General features: G+C 51.8%; 5 protein-coding genes across 5 annotated transcripts; 2 read left to right on the plus strand and 3 right to left on the minus strand.

Moving 5' to 3' along the window:
- Window positions 1–1,889: 1,889 nt before the first annotated feature.
- ASPBRDRAFT_78676 (sulfatase domain protein) lies at window positions 1,890–5,113 on the plus strand. The gene is made up of 3 exons (XM_067629423.1): window positions 1,890–2,594; window positions 2,645–4,342; window positions 4,390–5,113. The coding sequence occupies exons 1-3, from the start codon at window positions 2,278–2,280 to the stop codon at window positions 4,964–4,966; spliced, it is 2,592 nt and encodes an 863-aa protein (XP_067474386.1). The 5' UTR covers window positions 1,890–2,277; the 3' UTR covers window positions 4,967–5,113.
- Window positions 5,114–5,892: 779 nt separating this feature from the next.
- ASPBRDRAFT_88623 (phosphotransferase family protein) lies at window positions 5,893–7,056 on the plus strand (the record flags this gene model as incomplete). The annotated part of the gene is made up of 1 exon (XM_067629516.1): window positions 5,893–7,056. A coding segment is annotated over one exon (1,164 nt), but the record flags the coding sequence as incomplete, so codon positions are not given.
- A 132-nt stretch (window positions 7,057–7,188) lies between these two features.
- On the minus strand, window positions 7,189–9,010 carry ASPBRDRAFT_59137 (acyl--CoA ligase; the record flags this gene model as incomplete). The annotated part of the gene is made up of 4 exons (XM_067628005.1): window positions 7,189–7,782; window positions 7,842–8,155; window positions 8,231–8,836; window positions 8,905–9,010. 4 exons carry the CDS (start codon window positions 9,008–9,010, stop codon window positions 7,189–7,191), a joined length of 1,620 nt encoding a protein of 539 aa, XP_067474388.1.
- Window positions 9,011–10,518: 1,508 nt separating this feature from the next.
- Window positions 10,519–12,189, minus strand: ASPBRDRAFT_136462 (putative amino acid transporter; the record flags this gene model as incomplete). Its single annotated transcript, XM_067618794.1, has 7 exons — window positions 10,519–10,602; window positions 10,657–10,998; window positions 11,046–11,404; window positions 11,452–11,783; window positions 11,830–11,902; window positions 11,960–11,973; window positions 12,023–12,189. 7 exons carry the CDS (start codon window positions 12,187–12,189, stop codon window positions 10,519–10,521), a joined length of 1,371 nt encoding a protein of 456 aa, XP_067474389.1.
- A 1,353-nt stretch (window positions 12,190–13,542) lies between these two features.
- Window positions 13,543–14,539, minus strand: ASPBRDRAFT_136444 (SDR family NAD(P)-dependent oxidoreductase; the record flags this gene model as incomplete). Its single annotated transcript, XM_067618790.1, has 4 exons — window positions 13,543–13,736; window positions 13,792–13,893; window positions 13,960–14,189; window positions 14,262–14,539. The coding sequence occupies 4 exons, from the start codon at window positions 14,537–14,539 to the stop codon at window positions 13,543–13,545; spliced, it is 804 nt and encodes a 267-aa protein (XP_067474390.1).
- Window positions 14,540–14,833: the final 294 nt, after the last annotated feature.

A 14,833-nucleotide genomic window follows, 5' to 3' on the forward strand; every position in this document is an offset into this window, starting at 1 on the left:
TGCCACATCTTTCGGTCACCCCAATCGTAGCACACCACCTTCAAGTCCAGATATCCAAGTAGCTAGCTGGTAGGTGGTTAGTAAAAGAGAAGACGTGATGGAGACTGAAATTAAGTTTGCGCCGCCTGATAGGTACAGCACTCTTGGCAATGCGAAGTCTACGAGCAAGGCTGAGTGTTGCGGAGAGCGAGGTCAGGCGCGAAAGATCCCTGTCAGCACGGAGTACCGTACCTCTGCGACATAATTTAGGAATGTAACATGTCACATAGCACTCTCTGAATCCTTCAAAGAGATGACTGAGTAACAGGCAGACAATGGTGGGGGACGTCCCCCAAGCTTCAGGCAACACCAACGGTGACACGTTCGCTGCCTGCGATGAAACCAACATGACTAATTCTATCAACGGCGCTTTGACGCCTCCAAGACTAAGACCCTGCAGGGCATTGAGGGGTCAATGATTATCTTAGTCAGGATCTGGTATTTGGTAACTAACTATTTGGGAGCGACTAGTGAGATGGCACATTTATTTTTCGGGTTTTAAGTGTGATGGCGGTGAAGTCCGGAGCCATGCCGTGATCCACCGCGTCTATTAATAATAGCAGCCAGAGACAACAAGAGACAGACTGACAGAGACAATGAGTCGGGGATAAAGGACAAAATCCGGTGGGACTGCCATGTGCCAAGGACATTGTTCCTCCCCAATAGGTCTGGCGACCCGGAAGTGCTTCCCACAGCAGCATCAGGTCTCGTGCCAGTGAGTTGAGGAAGGAGAACAAAGCCGATGGCAGAGCGGGGAAGCGAAGCTGCATCTGGTCCCATGTAATATGTAGTATGGATGCAGATGAGCGGATTCTAACATCATATGGAGGAATGCACACGTGCTACGTGCCTTGCTGCAGTTGACAATCAAACCTACAGTTGAACCTACAGTGAACCTACCGGTTCACACGACACTAATGGCAAGTCAGCGCATGATGTGAGTAATCTGACTGGTCAGGGGAGCAAGATGCCATTGGCAATGGTAGAAGGTGGCTATGTAAGACAGTGTTGGAGTGAGACAGCGTGAATATGCCGCAATGAGGGAAGAAAGAAAAAAAAGAAACTGGTGAATAACAAGAATCCAAAATAATCAAAATGGATTAAATGAACGGACAAGAGATTTCTCTGGAAGCCTTGGCAGTGGAGCCACCCACGGAAAGAGCAGCTACTGATTGGAGAGAGCGGATGTAACCCCCCGCTCGAGGGCCCCAAAAAGGAATGTGGTCACGCCCGACGGACCCGACTTGACTCTTCTGAGCAGTCCAGCCGCCCGTTTGGGATGACAATAAAGGTGCAGTTTTCATTCAGACCGAAGAGGCAAGGTCTTCACCACGTGTTCTTGGGGGCGGAAGACAAGCCTGCGGATCGCTGGAAATAGTGGCAATTAGACTGAGAATGATCTCTTTGCTGGGATCAGTGGGGGACAAAGATCATGCTCAAACCGCAACCCCGTCTACCCGTCTAGTGCTACCCCTATTGCAATTAATGGAAAGGATGTTTGGGATGGAACACACCCCCGATGAGAATTGCAGTTAAGATTTCCCCTGTCTCAGACTGACTTGCCAGGGTCTGCGGGGCTGGGCCCGGAACGAGTGATTGGCTTTCGGGGCACGTCTGGCAACGCCGCTGCTTCTAATTTTACGGCTGCTCGCCTGCACAGCCAATGGTGTGCCTGTAGCGGGTGGGCCATCAGGGTCCAGGGCCCTCAGGGTCCAACTTTCTCTACCAAAGTAGTGAAAAGTACACCAGGCATCCATCCCCAATTCACCCTCCGCCCGTAGTAGAGCTCACTAGTCCCGGAGCACTACTGGTCTAGTCTCAAGTCACTAGACTGCTCCGAGGTTGGCACACCGTGAACCACCCAGCTTAGAGTTCGCAGGTTCGTTGGACTGGCCAGCATGCTATATTGCCCGTTTCGATGCAGGGCTGTGAATTGAAACTGCGGCTCTATCCGTGATTGCTGGCTCTGAAAGACTCCACCTCAGGCCTCCATCATCATGGCGTCCTGCTCCTCGGTCTCTCCTCTTTTCTTTCTTCTTTTCTTTCTCTTCTTCTTCCTCTCTCCTTGAAGAATTCCCTCTTCCCTGCTTTATCTTCTGACGCCAACTGCCATCATCTCCGGGCTCCCTTCCCGGTGTACGCCATCTACGTCCCTCCCACCCTTCAATGGGGGTGTCCTCTTAGTCCGTGGTGCCATGCGGTCCGTCTGCTGAGATACTGTGACTTTCCTGCTGCACCATGAAGCTCTTCAATCCCCTTCGTCGCTGCGGCCCTGCCCTGCAGCGTCTGCGTACCTCTCCCGGCGAGTTCTTCGACTACACATGGGAGTTCACCCGCCGATACTTTTTCACCGTCTCCTTTATCGCACTTTTTGGCGCCAAATTGCTGCATCTTTACGCTCACATCCACTCTCTCCCTCCTCCGAAATTCTTCCTCTGGGGCTCTACCTTTTTCTTCCAGGATGTGATTCTCACCCTTCTCATCCGCTTCTTTACGCAAAAATTCCACCGGCGCAGCGTCGCACTGGTATCAGCTGTGGTGATTGTACCGTTCAGGTAGGCTGCAAACATACCAAAAAGTTCTGTCAACCAACTGACCCATCTAGTTTGATCATGTCCGGAATGACCGCCGCCAATACCTCCTTCTACGTCGTCACCGGGGCCGAAATCCACTGGCGCCAGGCCAAAACCTTCCACCGCGATGCCGCCGCCATGCGCACATTGTTGCAAGGATTAACCGGGTTCTTGATCGTGGAAGGCATTCTGCTTACAGTGGCGTGGTTTCTGTCTGCCCCACTGCATCGCGTTGTTGGTGGCATTCTTACAATCCTGGGACAGCCGTTTAAATGTTTGGTGCGCTGTATGAGCCGGGTTCGTGCGTTCCGCCCGAGATCCGCGTTGCCGGAGCCCGAGATCTACGAGCAGATCGACGTGGATGACTATCTCGACGACAAGAGTGACGATGGCTCTTCGATACACCTTCTCGAGCCATACGGCGAGGTGTCACCAGTTGCGAGACGGGGTCACTCCCTGTTGGTCAAGCTGGCCGTCTGGGTGCCGTTCCTCTCGTTGGTCTTGCTGCGCGTGGTTCGACCCTGGGATCCCGCATATATGTTCCTGTCCGAAGCTCTGCCAGTGGCACCCTTCATCGGTGGCCATCGACACTCCCCCGTCCGTGCGGGCGGCCTTCCTGGCGACTATGAGTGGTTGGAGGGTCGCACACCATTGGACAAGGTACCCAAATGGGACTGGCTGCCGAAAGGTGGACTCCCGGGCTTTGAAGACTGGACAAGGACCGATGTGCCTCGGTTGCACTACAATCCTGAGAGCGATCCGTTGCATGTGTCGAACCTGCAGAATCCGGTGATGGACTCTTTGCAGGAGGTCCTGTCCAGCGGCAACGTCAATATCAAACATGTTATCCTTATCAAATTGGAGAGTACTCGGAGCGATGTCTTTCCGCTGCGGAAGGATGCTTTTATGTGGAACCGCATCGCCAGAACATATTCCGATAAGAAAATCCCCAACGACGTTCAGAAGCTCGTCGCCAATCTTACCCGTACCTCCGAGTTCCTGACCGGCTTTGACGCGGGCTTCGGCCACGACAACGAGCATGATTACGGCCGACGTGCATACGGCGGCATCAGTGCCCGCAACGCTTTCACCACGGGCACCTACACTCTGAAAAGTCTTGTTGGGACGGTGTGCGGCGTGACGCCACTCGTCGCTGACTTTAACCGCGAATACAACCACCACATCTATCAGCCGTGCATGCCGCATGTTCTGGATGCGTTCAACCACCAGGATGATGTGGATGCCAACAGCACCGATCAATCCGACTATCGCACCTGGCCGTGGCATTCGACGTGGATGCAATCCGTCACGGAGGGGTATGATAATCAGGACAAACTCACTCCACAACTGGGATTCCATGACGTAGTGACGAAAGAGGCGCTGGAGCTGGCAAATGCAACGCATTCCCCGAACACGACAAAGGAGGTCAACTACTATGGGTACCCGGACAAGGTGCTCGGCGACTACGTGCGGGATGCCATCGATGATGCAGAAGAGAACCACCGCCGGCTGTTCCTGACACATCTAACGGGCACGACACACCATCCGTGGGGCATGCCCGACAACGCCTATGAGGAGATGGTGTCATCCAAGAACACCAACTCCAACGAGGACATCAACAAATATCTGAACACGATCGGATACATCGACGAGTGGCTGCAGCAGATCATTGACATTTTGACCGAGAAGGGGGTGATCAACGAGACGTTGCTCGTGATGGCTGGTGATCAGTAAGTATCCATATTTCAAGTGTGACTGAACTCAACTAACCAGACAGTGGTCTCTCCCTCCCTAATGATGGCGGCGTCACCCCCTACGACAACCCCCACATCGGCAGCTTCCACATCCCCATGGTGTTCGCACATCCTCACCTCCCAGCTGTTGAAGTCAATACCCCGGTGATCACCCAACAAGTGGTCCCTACCATCCTGGATCTGCTGATCCAATCCTCCTCGCTGGGGCCCAACAGCACCCACACAGCGCAGGACCTGCTTTCCATCTACGAAGGCCAGTCCATGATCCGCGAGCTCGTCCCGGAAATGGACGGTCGCCAGAACTGGCAATTCACCGTCATGAACACGGGTGGTTCATGGCTGGCGGTGCGGTCCGCTGCGCATCCCGAATACCGACTGGTGATTCCGCTCGTCGACGACGTCGAGTGGCGGTTCACGAACGTCGAGAAGGATCCGGAGGAAGAGCATCCGGTGACGGAGTTCAACCTGGTGGATCTGGCGAAGAGACTGGAGAAGGACCATGGCAGTGATGCGGTGGATTGGGTGCGTGATGCCGCCCATGTTGCAGAGTGGTGGGTGATTGAGAACTGGCATTTGTATCAGTATCATCCTAAGCATTAGGATGACAACCATGACGCAGAATCAGTGAAACATTTGTACATAGTTTTGGATGATACCATGATATCATTTGCACATCTTGGCGTTATGCTGTTTCACCTGTTAGCTACTTGAATTGATTATTGATTTTAGCAGAGTTGCCAACTTCTCAAGTCAGAAGATTCATACGTAGGAAGAAAAGACGACATCGCCAGAATGAAGTCGTGTTGATGTCGGCACTATTACGCTTAATCTCATGCTGCCGTAATCTACTTCTCATAACCACAGATCTGGTTGTAGTAACAATCTAAGCCTAGTGCCTCGGCGTCTAGCTCTTGATCTACCGTAGGGCCGAGATGGAGATAAAGTTGCAGATCGTTATATCTGTTGGTTGATCTCGGCAACATTGATGATCAACGTTGACCAGATATACATATACACGATTCATCAAAGCACAACCGACTCACTAGGTAGTACAGGCATGTAACTGTGCTATCGTCAAGATGAAGAGATCACATCCATACATGACGTGTCTGTCCATACATTTAATGCCTCAGGCAAATATCACGTGATCTCCGATAGCGGCCCCTGAACCAAACCCAAGCGAACCTCATCCAAGCCGGGAATGTCATCCAAAGCTTATCATTATCACCATGATAAGCTTATCCAGGACCGCCGTCGGTATAGCCGTTACGATGGTCTCGCTTCACACTAGCTTCATCCTTCGCTAGCTAGCACCAGCTAGCTCCATGATAATTATATGATTCACTATGAGTCATGCAGACATGCCATCCACCATACCATTGATACTCATGAGAATATCCTCAACTTCATCAAGGATACTACAATAATAACTACTATATAAGCAAAATGACAGCCCGTCAACTAACCACTAAGCTCTCAGCGAACCACACCCCTCCTAATCCATGACCACAGCGTCTACAACTACAACAATGACTACAACAACATACCTCCCACCCCCCCTCTCAACATCCTCCATAACCAAACTAATCCTCTCCCTCTCCCTCCCCAAACCAACAAGCATCACCCCCCTGAACGTCTCCGCCGCCTTCCACACAATCTACCTCATCCACTTCGATGCCTCCACAGCAGCGACAGCCTCAATCCCGGCCCGCCATGACCCAAACAGCGACGGAAGCATCACCCTCGTCCTGCGCATCTCGGGGTCCCAAATCCCAAGGATCAAAACCTCCAACGAAGTCGCCGTGATGACCTGGGTCCGACGGAATACGAAGATCCCTGTCCCGAATGTAATTCGCTACTCCGCAAGTAGCGAAGACAACCCCCTCGGGTATGAGTTTACATTACTGGAGAGGATGCCAGGTATACCTGTGGCCACGGTATATGATACTCTGACTGAGGGACAGAAGATCAAGCTAGTGGAGCAGTTGGCGGGGTATGTCATTGAACTACATAGTATGCCATGGGAAGAGGGAGGAGGGTATGTGGGTGGGTTAAGATTATCCCATGATAATCATCATGATGATGATGGAAATTCGGAGGGGATAATTCCCGCCCCACCCATGGAAGAAACATACTGGCAAACACCCGATCTAGCTACCCACTGGACCGGTCTGGACGTGTCATTAGACACACTAAACCCATTAAAAAGCGACGGATATGCAAGCTACACAGCGTATAACATCGCCTGTATGGAGCGATACATCCACGCTATTACCATCCATCCATCGCTATCTGCCCATAGGGATCTAATTCCCCGATTGAAGGGTTTCATCTCAATCCTGGAGGAAGATGACGAATTGAATAAAGTGTCATATGTCCTCGCACATAAAGACCTCCACTTCGCGAATATCCTATGCGATCCATCGCATCCCGACTGTCCTATCACTGCTGTGCTGGACTGGGAGTTTGCCAGTGTGGTGCCGGCGCCGCGGTGGAATCCGGTGAGGGCGTTTCTGTGGAATTATCGGTATGGGGTGGAGGATAAGGCGGAGAGGGATCGGTTGGAGGGGGTGTTTGAGGAGGTGTGTCGGAGGAGAGGGGAGGGGTGGGTGTTGGAGGGGATGAAGTTGAGTGAGAAGCAAGATGGGATGCAGAGGGTGGTGAGTCATGTTAGGGCTATGGTGGAAGTGGGTGTGAAAAATGGAGAGGAAGAGGAGGGGAGAGAGAAAGTGAGGATGTGGAGGGAGGTGGTGGAGGGGATATTAGATGTGTTTGGTGTATAGCATCGCATCTATATCAACTTATCTACATACAAAGAAGTATCACAACTTCGCCTCCCTGACCAACCTCTTCAACTCCCTCCTCAGAATCTTCCCCGACGGATTCCTCGGAATACTCTGCACAAACCTCACACCCCCTCTCAACCTCTTATACCCAATAACCCTCTTCTCCACATATTCCACAATCTCCCTCTCCAACCCATCCCCTTCCTTCCCAACAAACTCCCGCTTAAGAACCACATACGCCCTAGGCAACTCACTCCCCGCCAACCCACTCTTCACCCCCGTCACAGCCACATCCCTCACAGCCGGATGGCCCAACACCACACCTTCCAATTCGGCGGGAGCCACCTGAAACCCATTATACTTGATCAACTCCTTCACCCGATCGGTAATATAAAAATGTCCCTGGGGATCCTCATACCCAACATCCCCGGTCTTATAATATCCATCTTCGGAGAAGGACTCCCTATTAGCAGTGGGATTGTTTAGATACCCGAGGAAGACATTGGGACCTTTCACCCATAGCTCATTTTCTTTCGCGTCGCTGTTATCATCGATGGGGTGGTATTTGGCTGTCATGTTGGGGATGAGGCGTCCGACGGAGCCGGGGTGGGTGGATGCTTCAGCCATGGTCTATCCATTAATTAATTAGCCATGCCTTTATGCGTAGTGGATATATGGGAAGGACGTACCTGAAAGTGAATAGCCGGAGAACACTCGCTCATCCCATATGCCTGACGAACCAGCAGATTCAACTTCTCCCTGGCCGCGTGGATCAAATCCACTGCTAGCGGTGCCGCAGCAGAGATGACCATTCTCAACGAAGAGAGGTCGTAGTTCTTGGTATCTGCGTTGGAGACCAGCTCCAGAATGACCGGGGGCACGACATATGCGTAGGTGATGCGATGGCGCTGGATAGTATCGCAGAAGGAAGGGAATGTGAAGCGCGGGAGGACGTACATGGGGACGCCGGTGTAGATGGTGTAGTTGAGGAGGTAGCCGATTCCTATACCATTATCAATATCATCATCAATTAGCAATTCGGACAATACTGAATGTTATAGATGGTGGTGGGGACTACCGTAAATATGGAAAAACGGTAAAATGCCGAGAATACGATCTTGATCCCAGACCAGCTGGCCCTGACCCTGCTCGACAGCAGCACTCTGCAGCAAGTTCGCAACCATATTGCGATGCGAGAGCATAACCCCCTTCGGCAATCCGGTCGTTCCAGACGAGTATACCAGAAAAGAGAGGTCCTTTTCCGGATTCTGGATCGGGGGACGGTGCGGTGCGACGTAGTCTGTATCTTTGATGGATTTCCAGACTGGCTCTAGCTGATCCAGCAGAATGACACGGTCGCGGGAGAGCCCGGCATGTTCGATAGCTTCGTATACGATGGGGGCTTGGGCGGCGGTAGTGACGATGGCTTTGGCGGATGCATCGGTCAACGGATGGCGCAGTTCTTCGGCGCGATAGCTCGGGTTCACCGGGCAGACGACACCGCCGATGGCGAGGGTGCCCCAGATGACCGGGGGGACGTCAATGGCATTCGGGGCGAAGACGACGAGCACGTCGCCGGGTTGCCAGGAGAGTTGGGATTGGAGGTGGTGGGCGAAGCGGAGGGAGCGTTGGCGGATTTGGTGGAAGGAGAGGTGGCGGTTGCTGAGGGGGTCGATGAAGAGGGCTGTTCATATTAGTTAGTACTTTCACAGCTAGAAGTGATATCTGGCATGATGATAGTGGAGAACGTACGATGGGAGGATGGATAGGGACGATCTGGACGCTCGAAGAGAAACGACCACAGGTCGACGGAGGGAATCTCCACGTCGGGGTAGGGAGACACGGAGATGGAAGTCATGATGCAGTGGATTGGATGTGACAGACAGGCAGTCAGACAGATAGACAAAGAACTGGGGTAGGGAGCAGAGGCAGAAGGAAGAATAAATATGGGACTAGTTTAATTAAGCCCGGGGCTGTCATGCAACAAAGTGGATCTTACAGCATCACGGACCATCTCTCGTTGTCGGCTTCACAGTTCACCGTGAGAGTGAAAGCCGGTCACCAGGGTCATTATGCTGCTCGGGAATGTTTCCCGGGTTAATATCGCATAATTCCTTAGCTGTCATCCCAATTGACCCGATTTTATCAGTATACCTCCGTGAGAGGGAGTTCCAGAAGCCATGCATTGATCTGCATGCACCGAAGCGAGGACCTGATCGGGCCGAGGTATCTCAGTGATCGTCTGTTCACGTTATCACAGTGCATCACGGCTCGCACGGCATCTCTTGAGCTGCAGCTTATTTTTAAATCGCATTTAATATAACTACTCGGATCAGCCGGGCTGAATTTGTAGTGAACACCTCGGCATCCTACTATTGTTAGTCTATAATTAGTGGTGTTGACCAACCCTAACAATCGGCAGAGTAAACCACGCCATAGATTGCAAAGTAAGACTATATATCAGGTGCCACACTCTAACCTGTTCCGTAAAGTTAGTATGCATATATTATACATCGATTTTCTTTCATACTGCGATCTGCGATCTGTGATCTGCGATGTGTTGATCGACCATCTTCTTCATGTCCAGACCATTCATTCATCCACCTCAGTTGTACATTCACCACGCAGTGTCAACCCCAGATGAAATGTCCTCACAATCTAATATAATTCTCTCAAAATAAGCATGATCTGACATTGCATGAGCTAACACTACTATCCCTTTCAAAGCTACACAGCCTATGCATCTCGAGATACAGAGCGTCTATGCTAGTAGATAGAGTGGTTCCTCCCCATCTAACTATCACACTAATGCATCTTTCTAACGTAATATGCTCCTGGCACTACGTCGATCACACAACTGACTAGCACGTCACAGGTTAATCACAACCTAGTAACTTCATCGGAATGATATATTCGTATGTAATGAAGATAGAATGAAAATATCAAATCCACCAATCCACAACCAATCTTTCAATTCATCAACTCATGTCTCTGTTCGGGATAGTAGACTCAGTTATACAAGCACAGCAAGCAGTCAGATCACTCCAAGGCAGACACTGCACCTGCATTCAGACAGACATACCTCTCACACTCGCTCGAGGTGTCAGATAACTCCAGTATCGAAATCATGGCTAGAACCACCGGTAAGACTACAAATGTCGAGCAGACTTGCTCGTACGTCATGTTGGTAGTAGCTTTCCCTGCAACTATGCTTCTCTTCCTGGCTATATGTCATAAACATCTTAAACAGTATGCACATTGTTGACGTGCTCAGCACGAATTAAACCGAGTCTATGGATTGTGCTTTTATATACATTAAATCGCCTCCCATTAGTCGTCTAGTCATCCAATTCCTTATCCAAACACCTATGCATTGTTGGCGCACGAAAAGCTGGCCCGGGACGAATCGTCGTGGATCGCCTTGCCGGACGCGTACAGACCAAGACCGCACTACACAATTAGCATTAGCAGAAGCAACATAAGGCAAGGGTGGGATAAACCTACCATCGCGCCACCAATGGCAAAGATGAGCATGTTGATGATCGTCAGGGCACACTTCCTCGGGCTCGACCACCACTGGCCATAGTTCATGTGCAACCAGTAGGCACCGGGCAGACCGAAACTGAACCAACTGGCAAACAGCGAGCTGATCAGACTGACCAGGTTGCTGAACGAGGGGATACCCTCGCCAATGATCCAAGCGATCACCCAGCAGGTCACGCCAATGGCGATCCAGGAGCCCACCGAGACCCAATCGTTCTTGTGCATGCGGCCCGACTTGCGGAAGATGCGCACATAGATGTACTTGAGACCAACATGTCCGTTGACCACACCAGCACCAATAATCTACACTTATCAGACTAATCCTTATCGAAGTTAGAGAGAGGACTCACCGTAGGAATGGCCATGCCGTAGGCCACCTTCTTCAAGACAGGACCAGCCGAACCCAGGGCCGGCGAGTCAACGCCGTTACCCACATAGTAGTATATGACGATGGCGGCGGTGACGTAGAGGGAGATTTCGAATCCCTGCAGCAGACACAGGGCCTTGGGGAAGTCCTTGGGCTCCTCCATCTCGGCGATCAGACCGAAGAAGGCGACGTGAGCGCAGTAAGCGAACATAATCTGGGTGACACCACTGAATGCGGTGTACAGGTTGGTCTCGGTGGTGATGCTGATGTTCTGTCCGCCCTTGTACTGCACACCGACACCGATCATGGTGATCATGACGGCGGAGAAGATACTCAGGAAGGCTAATCCATTAGCATCGCCCTGCACAGGTGGGGGAACAGAAACTTACAGGCCGTGGAAATGTAGGTCAGGTTCTTGATGGTGCGCGGCAGCGAGAGAACCAGACAGATGACGAACGCGACGATACTGAACACAATGGAGCAGGTACCGTGATCGGTGATGGTGTTCATCATGACGGTGAAGGTGACGATGTGGCTACCCATGATGAAGATGGAGAAGAGGATCTGGCCCAGTCCGAACAGCTCGCGGCCAAAGGTGCCCATGAGGATCTCTCCCGCATCGGCGAGGTTGTGGATGTAAGGGTGGCGTTCGCGGAATTGACCAATGACATAACCAGTGTAGAGGGCGAGGATACCGAGACCGATGATGAGGATGAGAGAGCTGCACCGGTTAGTCGCAGCGCAGAAGCATCGAGGCGCTGACTTACGGAACAAGACCCAGCGCGGTCATAGTAGCGGGGAGAGACAAGACACCGAGCGACACGGATTCGGCAATCATGACTAGGCTGGTTAGTATTTCAATTGTTGCACTTTGGAGTGACTATCCCGATCACATACACATTCCGCATTGCCTAGCGCCATTAGCTTGTCGTCCATCATCACGCACAACAAAGTACTTACCACCACTTCAAGGTCTTGTACTTGACCTCCGCATTCGCTTCATCGCCAAAGGCGTCCACCTCAGGCGCATTATCGATCGCCTTGAGGTCCTCCAAGTCCTCATCCTTCTCCCGCTGACTCTTAGGCTCAACCGCATCAGGCGGAGGAGCAACACCGTCCAAACGCATGGTGATGGGAGAGTGAGCTGTCTGATTGCAGATAGACGCAAGTAGCAACAGCAGCAACAGCAACAGCAACTAAGTGCCGACGACGCGAAGCTGATACTAAAAATTCTCACGAGTGGGTCGATGACGAACTGGTCCTCCGGCTGGCTGTGCCTCTGCAGGATGAGCTACCGTCCACACAAAGTTCGCAGATGAACACGGAGGGAGACGAGAAGCCAGAGGAGAGAAAGGAAGAAAGAAAGAAAGAAGGGAAGGACCAGAAGGATGAAGGTAGATGACCTGGTGTTGAGTCGCGGTTACTCAATCGGGGGACGAGGGGAGCGCGGGCGTGGCTTGTCCGTTGAGACCAAGGGCCGTGCCCATCCGATAGCTACATTTGCTTTTTTTTTCTTACTTTTTTTTCCTTATCAGCAACATAACCAGTTCTACTTCATTAGCAGCATCGTAGAAGGCGAAGATCCTGGAGTTCCTGCCCCACTGAGCAGCAATTTTTGTTAGTCTTTTTTTCAATGGTGAGAACCAATGAGGGTTAATGCGGGTTAAAATTGAGTAACAGAAAGACTCCCGCCCCGCCCAAGTGTGCCGCGCTCCGACGATAGCCGCGTCTCCGCTGCTCGCTGATTGGTGCGGTGACCCTGGCCCTGGTCGGTCTCGGTGGAATTCCGATGCTGCTTGTAGCCTTCTAGAAAGCATTTCTTACATCTGTTTGCCACTTATCAACCCTTTGGTACTTTCATGACTGCCACAAATGACTGATTATTAGCTCATAGTTTGCTTGTCGGCTAATCGCTCTCGTCTGATTGATGGAGTGTTGCTTTCCTTCTGGCTATTTCGGTCTACAATCGTGTCCATGTCCCCGCGGTAAGACTCCACCGCTGCAGGCCATCCGCTTTAGCCATCCACCAGCCTTCTGGCTTCTCCGGATATTGTTTGCGGGTTAGCGTCTGTTTCAACGGTGACGGAGAACCGAGTTATCCGGGTGTGTATGAAAACCGTGAATTATGAAGCGTATCGGTAGGCTGCACATCAGGTACCAGTGTCTTTGGGTCCAAAGTCACCACACCATGTCTTACCCAGGTGTCTTCCAGAAGAGCTTAAAGTTAAAGTAGCTGCCCATATATACTTTGAAAATAGCCTGCCAATTAGCTTTTGAATTCTGGGAGTAGATATAAACTTGGTTCTAGCGCCTTGACCAACATCATGTTGGGTTCAGCGTCTTCACTGCTAAGGGTGGAAGCCAATATATATGCTCCCCACAGATACTACTCTGCGGCTTTAAGAATTCAGTGACATTTAACATTCGCTTTCACTGAGTAGGCTCTACCTACAAAGGCTTCACTCGATTTCTCCGATTTCTCACCGCGCAGTATACCCTCCATCGACCGGAATCACTGCTCCCGTTATCCAGCTGGCATCCTCACTGGCCAGCGTCACCGCCACCCGGGCAATGTCATCCGGCAATCCAGGTCCTTTGAAGGGATGTCGTCGGATCAGGTCCGCCGCTGCGCTCATGTATTCCGTGGTCTCCTCATAGATGGCCGTCTGGGTGTCTACATGCAGATGTCAGCCCAACCCTCAAAGTCTCCACCAAATAGGGACACTTACAACCCGGACAAATGGCATTCGCGTGAATGCGATCGCGCCCATAATCCAGCGCCACCTGACGCGTGAGATTACTCACCGCCCCCTTGGAGGCACAGTAAGATGCTATCACATCACAGCTTAGCATCATCATCTATCATGGCTATGGCATCTGAAATGGGGTCAACCTACGATTCTCCGTGGCGGCCACGATCCCCAGAATGGACGACAGATTGATGATCCATCCGCGATCGCCCGATGGATGCGGATCCTGTTTCAGCATCTGTGCGATAGCGTACTTGCTGCCCAGGAAGACCGAGCGCGTGTTGATCCGCATGGTGGTGTCGAACAGTTCGTTGGTGGTTTCGTGGATGCGAGCCGGGGTACGAGATTCCAGAGAGACGCCTGCATTGTTGACCATACTATACACCATCAGTTGTCAATCGCTTCGCAATCCAGGAGGGAGTAAGTCGATGGGGTAGATGGATACACACATATCTAACCGACCAAACTGCTGTGCAGTTTTCAGCACCGCATTTTCCATCTGCGATGCATCTCCCACATCGGTTTGCAGGAAGAACGCCTGTCCCCCATTTTGGCTGATCGCATTATGGGTGGTAATGTCCAGCTCATTCGGCACGGGCGATCGTGCAGTCGGAGAGATGTCCGCACAGGCAACCTTGGCTCCTTCGCGAGCATAGCGCAAGGCAATGGCCCGTCCGATCCCCGAGGATGAGCCGGTCACGAGAGCGACTTTGTTGAGGAGACGCATGATGGGGCAGTGATGATAGACTCGAGGGATGGTGTAGTTTGACCGCCAACAGATACGAGGGAAGGGATTAGCTTAATATACCAACTACTCTCGGCCCTCGTACCGAGGGACAGACATCGAGCACCGAGACGAGTCCAATGCATTCGTATCTCTGCAGCAGATGAATGGTCAATGGGGGGAGCTCTGCTGCATGATGCTGAGGGGGTCACGGCAACTTTGTTGGCTGGGGAAATGTGCGGGGTAGAGACAGTCAGTCACTTGCTGCGATGCTCATCCCTTGCGGTCAGTTCAAGT

The sequence above is a fragment of the Aspergillus brasiliensis genome, assembly GCF_001889945.1.
Source record: "Aspergillus brasiliensis CBS 101740 unplaced genomic scaffold ASPBRscaffold_17, whole genome shotgun sequence".
Taxonomy (NCBI): domain Eukaryota; kingdom Fungi; phylum Ascomycota; class Eurotiomycetes; order Eurotiales; family Aspergillaceae; genus Aspergillus; species Aspergillus brasiliensis.

Excerpts from the sequence above, each read along its gene's own strand:
- ASPBRDRAFT_78676 (XM_067629423.1), top strand. The coding sequence starts at position 2,278 with ATGAAGCTCTTCAATCCCCTTCGTCGCTGCGGCCCTGCCCTGCAGCGT. Across the intron at positions 2,595-2,644 it reads GTGGTGATTGTACCGTTCAG|TTTGATCATGTCCGGAATGA; the intron begins GTAGGCTGCAAA and ends TGACCCATCTAG. Across the intron at positions 4,343-4,389 it reads CTCGTGATGGCTGGTGATCA|TGGTCTCTCCCTCCCTAATG; the intron begins GTAAGTATCCAT and ends CTAACCAGACAG.